Below are 18,892 nucleotides of genomic sequence, written 5' to 3'. Positions count from 1 at the left end.
TTAAGTTGTTTTTGCACTTTTTTTTTAAATTTTATTTTACCTATTTTTCTTTTTTGTATGGATTTTTTTTTTTAACCTCACCCATATGAAATGTCTTGACCCTAATGTCAGTGTTTGTCATAATGTGTTGCACTGTGAAAATAAGTGTCTGTGACTGGCAAAAATATCCCAATACTAAATGGCAAATAAAAGCAACTTTGTGAAACTGCGACTAATCCGCACTTTTACAATGACTAACCTTGCCATATTGCTGAGGTGTGTATGTGTGCGTGTGTGCGATCCTGCATGAGTAGGTGCGCGTGAGTACCTTTTTTACCTATGAGCATGTTTTTGATAGTTAGATACGATGTGTGTATAGTAGAGGTATAAATGATTTTGTTTTCTTTGGAAGGGTTGTAGCCTGCCCCAGCCTACTTTGTGTGCATGCTCAGTGTTGGTGTTTTCACCTTGTGTGTATGTGTGTGTGTGTGTGTGTGCAGTTTGATGAATATTTTAGAATAAAATGACTGCCCTTTACACACCAACACACCACCTCAATTCACAACAAGTAGAGAGCACAGTACACTTCAAATAATAAGAGCTAGGACACTGCCAAAGAGCAATAGCCACTGAAATTTCAAAAGCAGGCAGTCAGTACTGATGAGCTGCTATTTCAATATTCACTATGTTTGTCATGCTGGTTTAGAGTTAGGTGCACAGCAGGGCTTTTATGACTAATCATTAAGGTTTAGCCAGCAAAATTGACTACAGGGATCAATATTTTTTTCATTTGATAATCTGCCAGTGTTTTGCAGCATTTAGACATTTGGAAACAGGCAGTGGCACTTGATTTGACCTAGACTGTGACCATTGAGATAATCAAACAGATCATTAGTTATTTCAAATATGAGACAATCTTAACCCCAGTTTAATTCTGTCTCTGTTGTCTCTTAGTTCAAATCTTGTACACAAAAAAAGGTTGATTGCTTGTTCATGTTTAGCATTTTTTCATTTGCTTTACTGCAGATTTTTTTTATTTTTTATTTTTAATCTTCATGAGCAGTTTTTGTATTGGCAAGATCAGTGTATATTTTCTTTGGATGTAGTATGCTTTAGTGCCAGTCATGAATATGATGAATTTGAAGTGAAAAGGGGGCCACCGCAGCTTCTTAAAGAGAAGTCATTTTATTTGTCAGTTCTGTTTATATAATAAAGAGCATGTTGCAGTTTGGCAGAAAGACATTGGTACTTTTTGCTTTCCTGTGAGTTACTTTCGCCAGTCGTGTTCCCTTTTTTTGGAAGGTGGGAATGGAAATAAAAATGCTTTCAGTCTATTATATGATTTATAGTTTGCGTGTAATTTCTTGGAAATCCAGGTGGATTTTTGGATTCTTTAAATAAAATGTGTCATGGATACTGAAGGATGGTTCAGTTGCCAGGCCGGTGTCTTTTATCCAATAGTGAAGGTATGGAGTCTACGCTACGTTTAAAAATGATAAAGCCCCACAACTACAATTTTTTTTTTTTTTCATGCTGCATTTTCTTTTCCTCCAAAAACCTAGCCATGGGATAACTCTGGAAATATTAACGAATCCAGAATTTCCTCAGTCGTTAGGAGTTCTAGCTTTGTGGGACAAAGACATGTTTTCACAGAATCAATCTGCAGAAGTCTCAGGAAATAAAAGTACTATTGCTTGCTTTGGTTCAGGTTTCACAGCAGTGTTTGTTCCTGTATGGAAAAGTAATGATGCAAATGTCCAACAGTCCTGCTAAACTGCTACCTTTAACCACTAAATGCATTTTCATGCGAGATCACTTCCAGATCTAAGAGCAAATTACTTCACCATGTAGTGGTGCAAAAAGGAAAAACTTGGCATTTTCTTTTCTTTTGACTGTTGTTCAAATATTGCATTTTATGTGCAGCTGCTCTATGTAATTTCAAATATGGACTTTGCACATATATTTCACATTTTCACTATTGTTTGTAGAATATTCAGTTAAATATACATTTTACATTATGTGAAAATATACATTATGTGAAAACTATACAGTGTTTTGTTGAGTGTGCATTTTGTACATCTGTGGCAATGCATTCATAGAATGCTGTGATAATATGGTTAGTCCACGAGTGCAGGCCCCTTGAATGAACAAATATATTTGGTCAGCAGTGAACACATGAGAGCAACTAATCTAATTTTAGGTACACACATAACATTATCTTCCCAACTACTTTAAAAAGGTGAGCATAACATATATAGATATACATTAACATCAGCCATGTTATGTTTTTAATAGCCAGAAGTGATTCCTGAAATTACGCAGATGCAGTTTAGGAAGTATTACATGTAATATTATTTAACAATGTGTAATTATACATTTAAAGTGATGTGATGAGGAAAATAAAACTTTTTTTCCTTCACAAAAAAGGGGTCTCCTTATCCCCCCCCCTGTTGACACGACAACACAGTTTAAGTGGGGGGCAGTTCCTCCCCAGGTCCTACCCTTTAGCACTGCCCCTGGAGATGAGGCCTTACAGATGGATCAACAGCTGTATGTGACGATGCAGCTGTCAATCAAAGCAGACACAACCTCAACTTTAAGCCTTAACACAATTTCAAAGAAGTGAGTTCTCAAAAAAAAAAAAAAATCCATACATTTATCTCTCTCTCAGCGTTTCCCTGTTTATTTATTGCTTTTCTGTCTCTAAACTAAATAAAACACTTTACACATCAGCACACAAAATCTGCATCTAGTGAAAAAACTGTGAGAAAGTTGGCTGGCTTTGACAGATAACAATCTAGGCTCAGTTATGCGTTTGTTTCAGCTGTAAATTGATATGAACAGTTTTTCATCTTCTGTAGGTGTTCTTATTCTGCCTTTTGTTCATGTCCCAGAGGATGTAAAGTTGGTGTCATAAAAAGGATAAAATTTACAAAGAATAAGGGAAGCACTGCATGACTCTGGTGGCTGATCCCACAGGGGCAGGTACTTCTGTCATACCCTCATGAAGACTTACTGTTAGTTCACTTTGGTCTGTTTTTTGCTAATATGCTTGAAGAATAAACCTAAGAGTATGATTTCATACCTTGCATTTAAAGACACTTTTAATCTGCTGTGAAAAAGTATCTGCCCCCTCCCAGATTTCTTTTTTGAATAACTGTCCCAAACAAAGCTCCCAGACAAGAAGAAAAGAAAAGGGCAAAGAGGAGGTTTGTGAAGGTGATGAGAGAGAATGTGCAGTTTGTTAGCATGACAGAGGAATGGCAACAGAAGTCTTGGACATGGATGATCTGCTGTGGTGGCCCCAAACAGGAGGAGCAAGAAGAAGATTAAGATTGGCCTTCCATGTGAATGCTTGTCAAACCTGGAACTTTTGCTGTGTATTAGTAACCAGCATTACTGATGCATTTTGCTAATATTATGAATGTTTATTTCATATTGTGAGAAATAAATGGGCACACGGATGAGACAATAATTCAGAAAGCAAAATCGAATAATCAGAGGGTCTACAGTGCTACTCAGTCTATCGTTTAAATATTTTCCTTTGCAGAAATCACTGTGGATCATCTAAGAAAAGTGCTGAAGTGATTAAACGTAAAATATTATATAACATTACCCTGAATTCACATTTAAAAGTCACATGGTTCCTAATCTGACATACTGCACAAATACTGTGACTACTCCAGGACTCCAGTCTTTATGATAGATAGATAGATAGATAGATAGATAGATAGATAGATAGATAGATAGATAGATAGAGACAAAAGCAGTGTTTATCTACAGCAATAATAATATCATAGAAATATGACAGCACCATACTCATGGCTCTGAAATGACTATGATTTAATACACTGTTTGGATCATCATTTGCATAAAAGAATATCTCAGTAAATGGTCTGCCAGTCATTAAATGTCATTATTTAATGCAGCCAGAGTTATGACCAGAGGTGGCAAAAGTACAGACATTCTGTACTTAAGTAGAAGTACAAGTACTTGTGTTAAAAAATACTTTGGTAAAAGTTGAAGTACTGGTTCAACTTCTTTACTTAAGTAAAAGTAAAAAAGTACAGGCTCTGAAATGTACTCAAAGTAAGAAAGTAAAAGTAACAGGTTGCATAAATGTTGAATGAATCTCAGCATCAACAGCTTTGATTCAAACTCATCTCTGCTACACTTCATGTAACCTGTAACTCTCACCATCAACACAGCCTCTCTGCACCAGTCCAGCACAGAGCTTTACTGTAAATACAGTACAGCATACAGTATTTTCATGCGATCTTTGAATTACACAAAGTTAGCAGTTTGTTTTGCAGTCCTTACCTTTAAATCTAACCTCTCTTCTTCCTCTCCTGTCCTCTTTCTTACATCTCTGAATGAACTTCTCTCTCATTCTTTTCTCTCCCTGGAAATACAGCAGCTGTTCTTTTAGCTAGCAGACACACTGTGTGACAAACTGCAGACACTTTTGTGTGTTTGCTGGTATTTGATGAGCATTTAGAAACGTTGCATTTAAAATTACCTGCCACACATTAACCCCTTTATTTTTGCTCCTCTTCAGTAGCGCTACCTAAGATGCTGAAGTACCTCGAGCACAACTTGCAGACTCGGTCCGGCCCACTTGTAACCCCTGATTATAGCGCTATAAATGATACATAAATTTTATGGTTTTGCATCTTTAATCTGTTTGCATACAATAAGCACCGGGGATAGAGGATACGCCAGTAGGATTGTCTCTTATGTGTTATTGTTGCACTATTTAGGCTCAGATCGTTTGATGTTTGACGGCACAGTGACTGCAAATGCAAACTTTTCTCACACATGTTAAACCTAAAGTAACGAGTCTGTTTTGAAAATATAAGAAGTAGAAATTACAGATACTTGTGTAAAAATGTAGGGAGTAAAAGTAGAAGAAGAAGAAGAAGTAGTAAAAAGTAGTCAGGAAAATAAATATTCAAGTAAAGTACAGATACCTGAAATCTACTTAAGTACAGTAACAAAGTATTTGTACGTCGTTACTTCCCACCTCTGGTTATGACTCATCCACAGGGCATGTGTTTGTCCTCACAGACACTCTAAAGTAGACACCTAGACAATACTATGTGATATCTTAAAATGCGTTTTGTATACAGAATAGAATTTATGAACATTACCACAAATGTTCCCTTTTATATATTTTATCTCCTTGTAACTCTTTCCTTGTCCATGCCTCTGCAGAGTAAAGCTTTGCCCCTAAAGGAATCATGATACCAATCCCCACTTTATTCCAGTCTCTTGTTTCTTCCTGTACTGCGGTCAGAAGTTGCTGAAGATCTCTTGTTTCTTGCTCCAGTCCATAGGGGGTGCTCTCTTCCTGTTGCGGCTGGCGAGGACCTTTTGCTTAGCCTCAGCAGCTGTTGGGCTAAGACGCAGGCCACTGTCTATAAAAGGGTCTGAAATATGCCTGTCATCTTCATCAGGGACCTACAATATACACAAAGACACTCTTTCTAAGTACACAATCATTTTCTGATAATTTTTGTTTGTCTTGTACATCATTTTTCTCTCACCTGAAAGCTCATGTCTGAGCTGCTGATCTCTGACTGGGTGGTGGAACTTCTGGAGGACTGGGATGCTGAGCTGCCATTGGTCCAGGATTTGGGAGACAGTTTTGTAATCTGGGAGTTTGTCATGGTGCCATTTATTATCGGTGGGTCTGTGGCAGGGAGTTCAGTGGTTGGAGAAGGTGTAGGTGGCTCACTGTCAGGGGCTGGGTCATCCACGCAGACCTCTGTGACAACAAAAACAACAGTAAACATTTACTTTCAAGTACAGAAATAACTGTGTTTATTAGAACAGGTACTATTTAACCTTTAAGGTGGCTGATAGTGGGTATGATTCCCAATCTGTTAAAAAGCTCATCTGTCTCCTGGTCGACCACTAGGAAGTGTACTTTATCCCCTGCTGCTCTTATGAGCCCTACAACTTCTGAGTGCCTCAGGCCCTCTGTGGTCACTCCATTCACCTGAGACAGAAAGGAAAAAACAAAAAGTGGAACATCATTGGAGACAAACGCAGGTAAGTGAAGATTAAGGAAAGAAAACAATGAAAAAGCCTAGAGGCACAAGGCAGGACAAAGATTAGGGAGTGGCCATAAACTTACGTGACAAGCAAGAGGTATGAAAAGATTAAAACCAGAATGATTTGCATGAATTCCCTTCCTGCCTCTTCACACTTCCCTTACCCAACACAGACTGCACCTCATGAAGATGGAAACAAAGGCAAAGTCTCACTTTTGCAAGCACAAAGCTGGCACAAATACACAGACCCTCTTCTCATAAATCTTTTTTTATTATTATTCCATGACATCTTTCCTTCCTTTTTGTAGAAAAAAACCCCACCTCTTTCCCACCTAGACTGATAGGGACTGCCACTTTTATTCCAAAGTAGGCTATAATGAAGATTTCCCATAATCTCCATGTATTAAAGTATGAGAGCATTTTAGTTTACCTCCAATATTCTGTCTCCAGGACGAATGCCTGAACGCTCAGCAGGTGAATCAGGGTCCACGGCACGTACAAACTGTCCACGTTTTTTCTTATCGCTGTGCAGATTAAAGCCATAGCCTTGCTCCCCCTTCACCATGTGACACACACGGGGAAGGAGCTCAACTGCAGGCTCGGGCGAAGGTTCAACCTGCAGCTATAAAAGAATGAAGACAATAGCAAAGATGAGATGAGACTTCAGTGTTTTCTGTAACGGTGGAATAAATACACTGACATCAACACTGGTACCTTAAAACTAATGACAGGTGATGTCAGTTGAAAGCTACTTCCTCGTAGTTTGTAAATCAGAAAAATGTAACTTTTTATATTATGTATAAAAGCAAAAAATAATGAATGTTTATCAAACACTCTAGTGAATAAAAACATCTTACACACTGGATAAGACAAATGATGTAAAACTTTCCACTAGAGAGAATAATATATACACTGAAGGACGAACAAAATATTTGAAAAAGCCTGGGGACAGGATTTAGATTTGACAGAATAGCTGTTAATGTAAACCTTGCAGTATTTAGTTGACACATTTAAAAAAAAAAAGAAAAATGCAAAAATGGATATTTTGCTTGAAGAACTTTTTGTGAATGTACATAGTTTGTTGTGGCTATTGTTCTCTGCTTGTTTTTCCTTCTTATTTCTTAAAGAAAAACAAATTTGTGGCACGTCAAGTGAATAACATCATTACAGGATGGTGGAGTTCGTTGTGCAGGAGGAAAATGAGCTGCACCACAATGCGAAATCGACTCAGGAGCTGCTCAAGAAACATGACAAAGAGCCCAAAATGTTGACCAAGCTAATGGAACATCCGCAGGCAGAGCTGGAGTAAGCCAGATCCATAGAGGCCCCAATCCACAGCCTACAGAAACCGAGGGATCTCCCAGCCACCACAGGACACCTGCACAGGTCTTGGATTTATACCATAATAAGTCAGCGATGTTTTGGCAACACAATATCAATTCTCCAGTCTTATGGAAATACTGTGAGACCAAGTTTGCTTTAGGAGATGCTTGGTAAACTAAGATGACTTGTGCAGAATAAGGAGTACAAAGGTAAATGCATGTGTTGCCACACAGTTCAAATAATAAAGACTACAGACAGATTGGAGATACTAATCCAGGGGCCAGTTTGATTTTTGCAGCCAAATTTATAACACATGTATGAATATTGAATATCAAAATAATCCTTATTTATCTTATACTTGTGGCAGCATCCACTGTCTGAGACAAGCCGTTTTACCTCCAACTGTATTTTGACAGGCTGCCCCTGGTAAACAGAAGGTTTAAACAGCAGCTGGGTGGGACTTCTTTGCCTGGGATGACCATATTTGGGATATCCTCTCTCTCTGTGACATCATATAGAACCAAGAGTAGAAAAAAATGTAAGAAACAGAGCTTTGAGAGCAGTAAAAAAACCTGAGATTTTGGCTTATATGGATTACTTGTATATATGCTGACCTCATTATTTTAAACTTTATCCATGTTTAATATGAGCATCCATATGCAAAATTTTCTTGGCATGGCTTTGAGAAACGAAGCTTTATGAAGGGGGCGTCCACGAAGTCTATCTGAGACTCTGCCGCAGTGGCTGCAGTAGAAGATCTGGGCAGGGTCAGGAACAGTGGACGGCAGATTTTTTCGTCTGCTCCTTTTTTCTTCCAGGTCAGCCCTATGGGTGAGTTCAAAAGACTCGACTGCTGTGCTGATAGACCTACACCAGCTGTACCTGTTGGAGGCCAGGGGTGTCCAATGGGAGGGACTGATGTTACAGGCATTTAAGGAGGACTTTAGTAGGTCCTTGTACCACTTTTTTGGGGTCCCTCTGCTGCGTTTACTGGAGATCAGCTTACCATACAGCACTATCTTGGGTAGTCTTCCGTTCTAGAGACATGTCCAGCCCAGCAAAGTCATGATTTAAGCAACATGGCTTCGATGCTAGGGAGCTCTGCCTGCTGGAGGACCTCAGTGTTGGTCACAAAGTCACTCCAGTAGATCTTGAGGATGGAACGCAGGCAGTGCTGGTGGAAACGCTCAAGCAGTTGCAGGTGGCGCTTGTAGGTGACCCATGATTCAGATTCATACAGCAGCACGGACAGCACAACAGCTCTATACACTTGGATTTTGGTGTGATAAGTCAAGATTTTGCTGCTCCACACCTTTTTGTGAAGTTTGCCCAAGGCGCTGTTGGCTTTTGCTAGTCTGCTGTCAATCTTTGATTTTAGCGTCACTGGAGATGGTGCAGCCAAGATAAGTAAACTGCTGCACAGATTGAAGTACATATTGGTTGATGTGATGTGGGGTGGGGTGGGTCGAAAGGCTGGTTTGGTGCAGGCTGATGAAGGACCTTGCTCTTCTTTAGACTGATTTTGAGGCCAAAGAGTTGGGCAGCCTCAGCAAAGCAGGTCACGATGTGCTGCATGGCTGGCTCTGTGTGGGCAACAGGGGCAGCATCGTCAGTAAACAAAAGTTCTCGAATGAGGTGCTCCATCGTCTTGGTGCATGCTTGCAGGCACCTTAGGTTGAACAAGCTGCCATCAGTGCGATAGCAAATGTATATGCCATCCTCCTCACCCAATGGGTCCATGGCCTGACCCAACATCATGCTGAAGAAGATGAAGAACAGCGTTGGCACAAGAACACAGCCCTGTTTGACGCCGTTCAGGATGGGAAAGGGCTTGAAGAGGTCGCTATTGTTCCTCACTTGTCCCATCTGTCCCTCATGGAGCTGCATGAACAGCCTCAGGAATTTGGGGGGCAGCCTAGACGCTCCATGATTTGCCAGAGTCCCTGCCTGCTCATGGTGTTGAAGGCTTTGGTCAATGTCTGATTTTTCTTCTTTGTTCTTATACAACATTACAATGACTACATCGTGAAAGTCACGGGGAAGTTTGCCTCTGTCCCAGCAACAAGTGAGAAACTTCTGGAGTTTGGAATGAGGGCTCGAGCCACCATGCTTCCAGATCTCTGGAGGTATGCCATCAATTCCTGCAGCCTTGCCAGACTTTAGCTATGATATAGCTTTAGTGGTCTCTTCAAGTGCTGGTGTTTCATCCAGCACTGTCTTAATAGGTTGCCATGGGATGCACTCAAGGGCCGCGAGCTGCATTGTGCAGTTGACGGAGAAAAGGGTATTTAAGTGCTCGAACCAACAGCTCATGATGGAGGCCTTGTCTGTTAGCAGTGTCTTGCCATCTACGCAGTGCAGTGGACATGAACAGAAGGACCAAAAACTGCCTTCAGGACTTCATAGAAGCCCTTAGAGCGCGTAACCACGCATAACTGGGTCCTCTCTGCTAGAACGGACCACCACTGATTCTATATGCATATGTATATAGAATCAGGACATATTATGCATTCCATATGCATAATAGGTCCCATTTAAAATTTATGAACAAACACTGATGAGGTACCTTTGATTAAAAACATGAATGCAGATTTTATGTGATAAACTTAAGGAGTTTAATATCATATTCAATGGATCCCTGGAAAACAAAATCTGAACTATGCCAAAATAGTTCAGATGGTTTATTATATGATAAACACCTTATACATTATGAGGTTGACAAAGATGTAATCACACGGTCTTTGATCTGAACTTACTGCACCTTATAAACTGGTGACTCTCAGTTTACACCAATTAGACACAACATTGAAACCAGTTGTCTAATACAGTGGGAGGTGCTATTTAATTCAAAAGAAAATACTGGAAAGCTTTGCATTGCGCTTGGTGATGTCAGGCTCGGATGCAGCTGCTTGGCCGTGGAAACCCATTTCACAAAGCTCTATACTCACTGTTCTTGAGCTAATCTGAAGGCCACATGAAGATTGGAGGTCTGAATCTGTACAAAGTTTGTGACCCTGCTCTGTCATTATATGGGCTACTACTTTGTGGCTGATTTGCTGTTGTTTCCAATTGGTTCTACTTTGTTATAATACCACTAAAGGTTGCCTGTGGAATATTTAGTAGTGAGAACTCGTTGCAAAGGTGACATCCTATCATGGTACCATGCTGGAATTCACTGAGCTTCTGAGAGCAACCCATTCTTTCACAAATGTTTGCAGAAGCAGTCTGCATGCCTAGGTGCTTGGTTTTATACACATGTGGCCATGGAAGTGATTGGAGAACCTGAATTCAAAGATGTAGTTGGTTACATCCAGTCCTAAACTAATTTGGTCTCAAAAATTAGCACCACACAAGCAAAAACCTAAGAATAAGATATATGACAAGGCTCTTGTATTGGATTGCAACAGCTTGTGCAGGTTACAGCCAGGCATTAATTCAATAAGGTATATCACTTTTCAGTACAATGGTTTCACGACAATATGATCATATCAGATGATCTTTTGTCATAATTCTGTTGCTCCAATGATAAGCTTCAAGTAAACTGTGAGTTAAAATGAGCATAATGAGTTGAACATGTTTCACACACATGAAGTATTTTGGTACATGCAAACATGTAACAGTGAAGAACAATTTATTGCATTAGACATGTTCAATTTTGTATGCAAATTTGCATTTGCTGTGTTTTTCAGTGGTTAACTTGTAATTTATCCATAACAGGCTATGACCCCTGGGTACAGCTGGCTTCACCTCTCCCTCTCCCCCCCCCCTCTCCCTCTCTCTCCCCCTCTCTCTCTCTCTCTCTCTCTCTCTCCTCTCTCTCTCTCTCTCTCTCCCCCCCCCCCCCCCCCCCTCTCTCTCTCTCTCTCTCTCTCTCTATATATATATATATATATATATATATATATATATATATATACACACCGTATTTTTCGGACTATAAGCCGCTACTTTTTTCCCACGTTTTGAACCATGCGGCTTATAGCCCGGTGCGGCGTTTCTGTGGATTTTTCTTTAACCACCAGGGGGCTCTTTAGCAGGATATGAATCATGGGACGTCAAAGTTGGAAATCAAAGAAGAAAGCGCCAACAAGTGCTAGCAGCAGGCACAAAAGAGATTTTTTTCAAACTCCCTCATCATGGAAACCACAAAAAGAACTTCCTATGATGCCGCTTTTAAGTTGAGGGCTATCGACCTGGCACTACAGGAGGGAAATAGAGCCGCTGCACGTAAGCTCGGCGTGAACGAATCAATGGTGAATTGACTTGTTATAACTCAAATTTGGGGTTGTCTGTCCCCCTCTGCTGAGTGCCGAGTAATTGTGGAAAACCGAGAGCGGCGGAGATACCAGCGGCTTATAGCCCGGTGCGGCTTATATATGTACGTTTCCAGTTTTTTCCAAAAAATTTGTAGGTGCGGCTTATAGTATGGTGTGCTCTATAGTCCGGAAAATACGGTATATATATATATATATATATATATATATATATATATATATATATATATATATATATATATATATATATATATATATATATAGCCACAACGATTACATATTGTAGTGTAGGTTGTGGCTGACAGATTGAGCTGGTGGTCTAAGTCGATCTGTCTGAGATGCATTATTAAGACCAATCAAAGGCCTAATCTTCAGTGTCAAGAACTGGCACAATGTCTGCCTGCCCAGACTTTGGATTTGGCTTATACTTATACTACTAGGTACATGCTGGCTTTGTGTGTATGCGTTTTGCAGCAGGGTCTCATATTAGTCCCTGTCCTTAGGGTAACACTTGATATTGACTGTTGAGTGACACAGCTGTGACTGCACCTTCATAGGTAAGCTGACCTGAGGGCCTTCTGATGGATCTCTCTGTTCTTTCTGCTCCATCAACAACAGACTGAATGTAAAACGCTCACTACTCAAGGAGTAGTGAACATGTATGAACAACTACAGTGCAGAGAAGTTCATTCCTGTCTGTCCGCTGGACTGTGAGCTGTAGTTAAAGAACAACATAGTGACTGCTTTTAAAGATCTCTAAGATGTTACGGACCTGTTTGCTGTATTTTTCATGTTGGCCCAAATTAACTGACATGTCAAAAGCTGCACAACGTACTCATCTGGAAATATCTCAGCTGATCTGTTTGAGGATCTGAAGTGTTTTCCCCATAGATAAAATATTTAAGATAAGGTTTATTTGTCACATACAGTTACACACAGTACAATTCACAGTGAAATGTGTTTTGTACCTGCAGCCTTAACATTTGCATATTATATTCATGATAATCAAATCAGCTATAGGTAAAGCCATGAGTAAATTAATAGGTTAGTTAACACAGAGAATGAATGGAAACACTTTTTCAAAACGCAAAAGAAAAAGTCCTTATTGGGCTCTTAAAATCTACATTTTTCTAATTATCTAACAGCATATAAACAATTAACTGGATGGTAAAGGGCAGAAATCTGCATCTTTTTTCTATGTGCCATTTTATATTATCTAAGTCAACATCTTATTTATTTATTTATTTTTTATTTTAGGAAGTCATAGTCATAGTGCATGGCAAGTGGAAGTGAATTGTGTCTGTGTGTAAGTAACATTTGTGTGACTGAGCTGGACCAGTGTGCAACAAAATCAGTGTGTAATAGCAGCCAGCACTGTAGTTATGCTAGACTGCTGTATATGGACATCCGCTTCCATAATACCATCATGGAGCAATGAAATTGTGCCTGTATTTACATAGACCATGAGGTGAAAGACAAGTGACACAGAGGTGGAGAGATTAGATAGGCTGTGAGTGTCTGCGATGTGATTATCAAGTGCATGAAAATTTAGTCTCTCATGCACATCTGCAAAAAAAGGAGTGCTGAGTCAGTGTCATGTACAGCTGCAAAAACATATTTGAACAGTGATCACTCACTGTCCAGGCTGGAAACCAGTAAATGTAACTTTCACAATGACAAGTAAGAATTTTGGACCATTCTTCCCAACAAAACTGTTTCAGTTCATCAATATTTCTGGGGTGTCTGGATTGAATACCCAGCTTCAGGTCTTGCCACATAATGTCAGGACTATGACTTGGTCATTCCAGTTTTGTTTTTTTTGTGGCATCATCTCGATTTACATGTGAAAGATCTCTGGTTTGAGAATGGGAGGAGACACAAAGCCAGTTTCACATGGTCACAAGCTAGTATACTCGTGCTGCTGGTTTCAAGCCCGGATAAATGGGAGAGTTGTGTCAGGAAGGGGGTAAAATCTGTACCACTTGGGAAATAACGGAGCAGCCCAAAGTACCTTTTTATTAACCAAATTCTCCTAAGCTTCAGGTTACAGACTGCTCCCTGACATTCTCCTGTAAAATTTATTGATAAAATTTAATTTCATTGTTGCCTCATTGCATGAAAGGCATTTAGACCTGGAAGAAGCAAAGCAACCTTTATGTCACGGTTGGGATGAAGTTTTGATGTATTTTGTTTTTAATTTTTATGATGTTCTTACAACATACTTTTTAGAGTTTTTGTTAAACTGGACATGTGACCAAAGACTGTAAGAAGCTGTATAGATTTTTGCAGCTGCTTTGCTGAGGGGGTTGTTCACTTCTCTTAGGATTGTACTTTGATTCTCCTGATGAGGTCTCCACTGGAAGTCAACTCCTGCGGACAGTAGCAATTGTTTTTTTCCATTTTGTCCTGTTGTGTTTTGTCCTGTTTCACACACACAAGAGATCCTGGAGAAACAAGAAGCAAAATCTATGGGAGAAACAAGGGATACAGCTAAGTTGCTGTATACCTTTTTCTTTTGTCAGTGCATCCGTTTAGCCTCCCTCGTGTCTCTCAGTTCATGTTTGTGAATTTCTTGGATTCCAGTTCATTTCTTTTGTAGATTTGTGCATCTTGTGGACTTTGGCTTCTTAATAAAAAGTTCATTTTACTTTTAACTGGTTTGCCTGTGAGTCCTGCATTTGAATCCACGTCCTGCACTCCATGATAGATTTTTTTGTCTTGTATTATATACTCATAATTATGTGCCTAAAAAAACACTTGTGTCCATCCCCTCTGCAGTTTAGTTAACTTATAGTTGGAACAGCTATTGGCTCTGATCTAAAGTTATTGTAGAGAGTGCTGCTTATACTGCATCTTATACTTTATGTGACCCTAATACACATGAAAGTACTATTACACATTACTGAAAATGAGACAAACTGTTGTAATGGCCAGTCAAGGGACAGCTTCTATTTACTCTGCCTTAAGCTAAACAGATGGCGGTCTGACGTGAGCCACTAGTCTTGAAGATCCTGGTGCTCTTTGTTTGTGTCCCAAACAATTAGCTAAATGCTTTCACCGGGTGCACATGCCATCACATTACCCTCTCAAAATGATCTTCAAAGTCTGACTAAACAATAACTTTTGTATTGCCCAGGAAACTGTCATCTGAGCAGGGCTTTGTCTTCAGTTAGGTGGGAACAACCCGACACACTAATGAGAGGTGATGACTCTCAGCATTCTCAAAGAGACAGCGCTCTCTGATTACAACATGTATTCTAAATGTTCACACCTCTATGAGACAACAGTGGCTTATAAATTGATGTAATAATGGGTTGTTGTCATATTTAAGCAGATGCCTGACTCACAGGAAAAGCTAAAAATAGGACCATAAAACTCAATGGTGAATTGTGGGACAGAGGAAGGGGAAAATCCTATTTGCTGTAATCACTCAAATTTCAGTCCTTTTGCAAATTTTATGCACTAGTGGACAACCTCATTTTGACTGGGGAGGAAAGTAACAAGTGTGCTTCTGCAAACCTGTGAGGGCTTTAGGAGTGTAAGAATTTGTGGAGTGGAGTTATTAATGCCTAGTCAAAGCATGCATAAAATACATCAGAATGATGATCTGATGTATTTTATGATCCAGTTGTGATAAAGTGATCAGGGCTGTGGATTCTCTATTGTCTGATATTCACCCCCTGTACAAAAAAAACAAGTAATGAACCAAAACCATGGTTTGGAGCATTTTCACATCTCTAGTGGGCATCACCTCTGTCCAAGACACCTAGCTTAGTTAAACAGAAAAATAATTATTTAACCCCCCAAAACTGATTAATGAAGAATTTCCTGTGCCTTGATTTTAATGTTTTGTAATCCCTTTTAGTGTTTTTAAATGATTATGTAATTATTATGTGATTTTTTTTTTTTTTTTACACTTTGTCTCTTGTCCTTAGTGAACCTTAAGTTTTATAATACCAGAAGCTAGTTTCTGGAGGGCAGCTTTGTGATTTGTTGGTGTTGCTTTTTTCAGTCTCACCTATTAAGATAAGCCAACAGGCTTTCTAAAAGTACAGGTCTGAGACTGAATCCAGGCAGCACACCAGCCAAGTATAGATTAGTGCACGACTCAGGTAAAACAGTGTCTCACACTCTCTTAGCACATTAACACACTGGTTCACTACAATCACACAGAATGACCAACAAACCACAGAACTTGGACCATGCCCTCCCTTCTCTTTGGACTCTTCTAATGACAAATTTGCAGTTCATGAGAAAGTGTGATTTTTTTTTTTTTTTTTTTTTTAAGACCTGACTGTTCTTCTGGTGCTAATAAAAAAAGCATGTCTTGCCCACCCTTACCTCTGGGTCTGTCACTATACTTGACGTCACTGAGGATCTCTTGACATTCCCTTGTGTGATCATGCGAGTGGGTGACTCTGCAGCAGGATAAGGAAGTGTGGGAGTGTAGCTGGGTGTCATGGGTGAATTTGCTCTGGGAGAGACGCAGGGTGTTTGCCTAGGAGAAGGGCGTGGGGAGAGGGTTCCCATCTCAATGGCAAGGCCTTCTGTGCAGTCCAGGCCATGGCTGCGTAGGTAGTCATCTGTTTCTCTGTCCACCACCAGCAGTCTGGTGCGGTGGGGCACCTCTCGGATTCTGTTCACTACCTACAGAGAGGAGAAAGGAGTGACAGCAAGGAGTTTCAGACATATTAAAATGTTTAGAAGTGTCATTTAGTGTAGGCTGTTTACAATGTACTGACCAGTTCATGACATACTTTTGTGTTATGACAAAGACACACAGTGATTCCCATGACACTAACCCACTTTAACCCCCCTCCGCTCCTCTCCTCCCCTCCTCAGGCTAGAGAAAGTGGTCTAACCGGTAACTCATTGTAACTCTAAGGGTTTATGCGCTCCCCTGCGTCATCTCTACCAAGCAATCATTAGAAAAGAAATATGAATTACTGAACCATCACTTACTTGATGATGAGTTTCATTCTCAACATTCTCTCCGTTCACCTCCACCACTCGGTCTCCTGGTCGCAGCCCGGCCAGGTCAGCCGAGGAGCCGGGCTCCACTTTGCGGACAAATTGTCCTCCTCTATTCCGCTCTCCGTGAAGATGAAATCCGTAGCCGCGCTCTCCTATGACCAGGAAACAGAGCCTAGGTCTCAACTCGATTTCCATCCCAGTGCGTCAATAGCGGGGAAACAGGTTAGAGGAGAGAATAAGCAGGTGCTTCGTCCAAGAGCTGTGGAAACGCACTGGCTTTTAATCCAAAGTGGTTACGCGCTTTAGTGACCAAAAGATCACTATCATTTGGCATCCTCTTTAACTAATCCACGATTATTCCGATGAAACAAATTAAAATGTACGTTAAAACTAATGAGTGTTAACTCCATCGTGAAATATCCGGGGCTGCAAATATGAGCGTACAAAAATTGCACAGTGCGCGTAAAATTGTGATCAAAAACCACGGACATGGTCTAAGCCCCGTCCATCACAGGTATAATCCAGGAGATCAGAGATTAGAAAGCTGCTCCTTCCACGCAACACTTAATTCTCTTTGTCAGCTGGGCGTGTGTCCTCCTGTTCAACCCGATGGGAGTGAAGAGGCGTTAACAACACGTGAACTATACCCCTTAGCGCACACCTGACGACGCAGAACAACCGCGCTCTCTGAGCAGAAAATGAAAAAAAACCTCAGAAAGGCAATTTCTTTAATCAGTGCGATCAGGCGTCTGAAATGTGTTCAACAAGCATTTAAAGAGACATTTTTGCCTTTTACAGCCTCCCCAGAGAGACAGAATCTTACCCGAGGGTTGAAGTTGAAACACTACTAACTGTGACCTGAGAAAGGAAATCTTCCTTTTCCCGTCCTTTAGGCTTAATTTTTTTTCTTTTTTTCTTTTTTTTTTTTGCATTTTTGGCCACAGCGGCTTTTATTGACAGTGGAGAGTGACAGGAAATGGGGAAAGATACAGAGGGATACACGCAGGCAAATTGGCGGCGGGCCGGGACGCGAACCCGCGCCGCCCGCACGGCAGTGCGGTATGTGGTCGCCGGCTTCACCACCCAGGAAAAAAAAAAGGAAGATTGCGTAAAAAGGGATTGAATGTTTCATGAAGTATACGCTTTTCTTGTGTGATGTGGTAGCTGGTGCACGCGCATTTATCGCTTTCAAAATGAGTCTCCAAAGTAATTCAGGACAGCTGGGGTAAAAGGGCTGAGAACCTGATATTCAGATCCGTAAATATGACACATTCACAAGGTAAATATTTGTGGAGGCAGCCGTTCGTTTATACTACCACTATAGTTTTGCACATCAAGTCACCCATGACAGACATAGCTCACTATTTCCTTGAGCAATCAAAGAATGGAATATTATAAATTCCCTCACACGACAAGTTTTAAGATAGGCTGCATAAAAATAAACTACGTTTAATAGTAATTTCTGTCTGGTGTGTTTGTTTTTACATTTTAGTGATTTTTGTGCTTCCTCACCCACAAATAAATCCCACAATCTATGAATATGCGCATATTTTAAGTTTAACTGTAGATGGATACAAGCTACGTCTACATTCTCGATTTATGAACTACAAGCAGATTCTCATAACAAGTGCACACCTGAAATTCAGAGGTGAGTTTCCCTTTCAGCAGAACTAAAAGCGGTGTTAATTCAATATTTCAGTGATGATCAAACGTCCAAAATAAGTGAATAAATATTTTTGAGGGCGCTGGAAGGCTTCTGTAAACACACCTGACTCGGTGATGTAACTGACTCTTAAGCAAGATGCTCAGTCAGCTGCTAAGTGGCCACTCACTGCTCAGATAGCTGAAGATTTACATCCTGTTCGGTTGTTATATTTTTAAGACCTTTTTTTGCAGAAGAAATACTGTTCTGCAGGTGTAACTAATAACATTAGCAACTGCTCGGTTCCATTTAAGTGGTAAGTTATGGCATGCAGCCAACATGCACAACACCATGAGCCCTGCCAAACAGGATGCAGATTTTACTGTTACTAGTTACACCTGTACATTTCTTGCTGTGACGCACCTATAAGACCACAGAGTAGGTAAAGCTCACAAGAACTAGCTCTGAATAGTAAAGAAAGTACGAAAAAATGATCTGATTAATGTATAAGAAAATGCAATGACATAAAAAAGACGCAAATTCTTGACTTTAAAAGCCATCTTAAAACAATAATCATATTTTCGCACAACACAAAGTTAAGGATTTTGTTCCCAGTCAGTTACATTGGAAATGCTTTGAGATTT

At 40.2% G+C, this 18,892-nt stretch overlaps 1 protein-coding gene across 1 annotated transcript; it reads right to left on the bottom strand.

Moving 5' to 3' along the window:
- Window positions 1–4,892: 4,892 nt before the first annotated feature.
- nherf2 (NHERF family PDZ scaffold protein 2) lies at window positions 4,893–17,134 on the bottom strand. Its single transcript, XM_030734240.1, has 6 exons — window positions 16,595–17,134; window positions 15,974–16,279; window positions 6,466–6,657; window positions 5,827–5,980; window positions 5,526–5,746; window positions 4,893–5,439 (listed from the first exon to the last, which is right to left on the bottom strand). The coding sequence occupies exons 1-6, from the start codon at window positions 16,799–16,801 to the stop codon at window positions 5,272–5,274; spliced, it is 1,248 nt and encodes a 415-aa protein (XP_030590100.1). The 5' UTR covers window positions 16,802–17,134; the 3' UTR covers window positions 4,893–5,271.
- Window positions 17,135–18,892: the final 1,758 nt, after the last annotated feature.

This window comes from Archocentrus centrarchus, chromosome 1 (genome assembly GCF_007364275.1).
Source record: "Archocentrus centrarchus isolate MPI-CPG fArcCen1 chromosome 1, fArcCen1, whole genome shotgun sequence".
NCBI classification, from domain to species: domain Eukaryota; kingdom Metazoa; phylum Chordata; class Actinopteri; order Cichliformes; family Cichlidae; genus Archocentrus; species Archocentrus centrarchus.
The sequence above is the reverse complement of the archived record's forward strand: the minus strand, read 5'-3'. Positions and strand labels throughout refer to the sequence as shown.

Coding starts and splice junctions, on each gene's coding strand:
- nherf2 (XM_030734240.1), bottom strand. CDS start 16,801: ATGGAAATCGAGTTGAGACCTAGGCTCTGTTTCCTGGTCATAGGAGAG. Junction 5,981..6,465: donor CTGGAGACAGAATATTGGAG/GTAAACTAAAAT, acceptor TTTCTGTCTCAG/GTGAATGGAGTGACCACAGA. Junction 5,440..5,525: donor GCTCAGACATGAGCTTTCAG/GTGAGAGAAAAA, acceptor TGTATATTGTAG/GTCCCTGATGAAGATGACAG.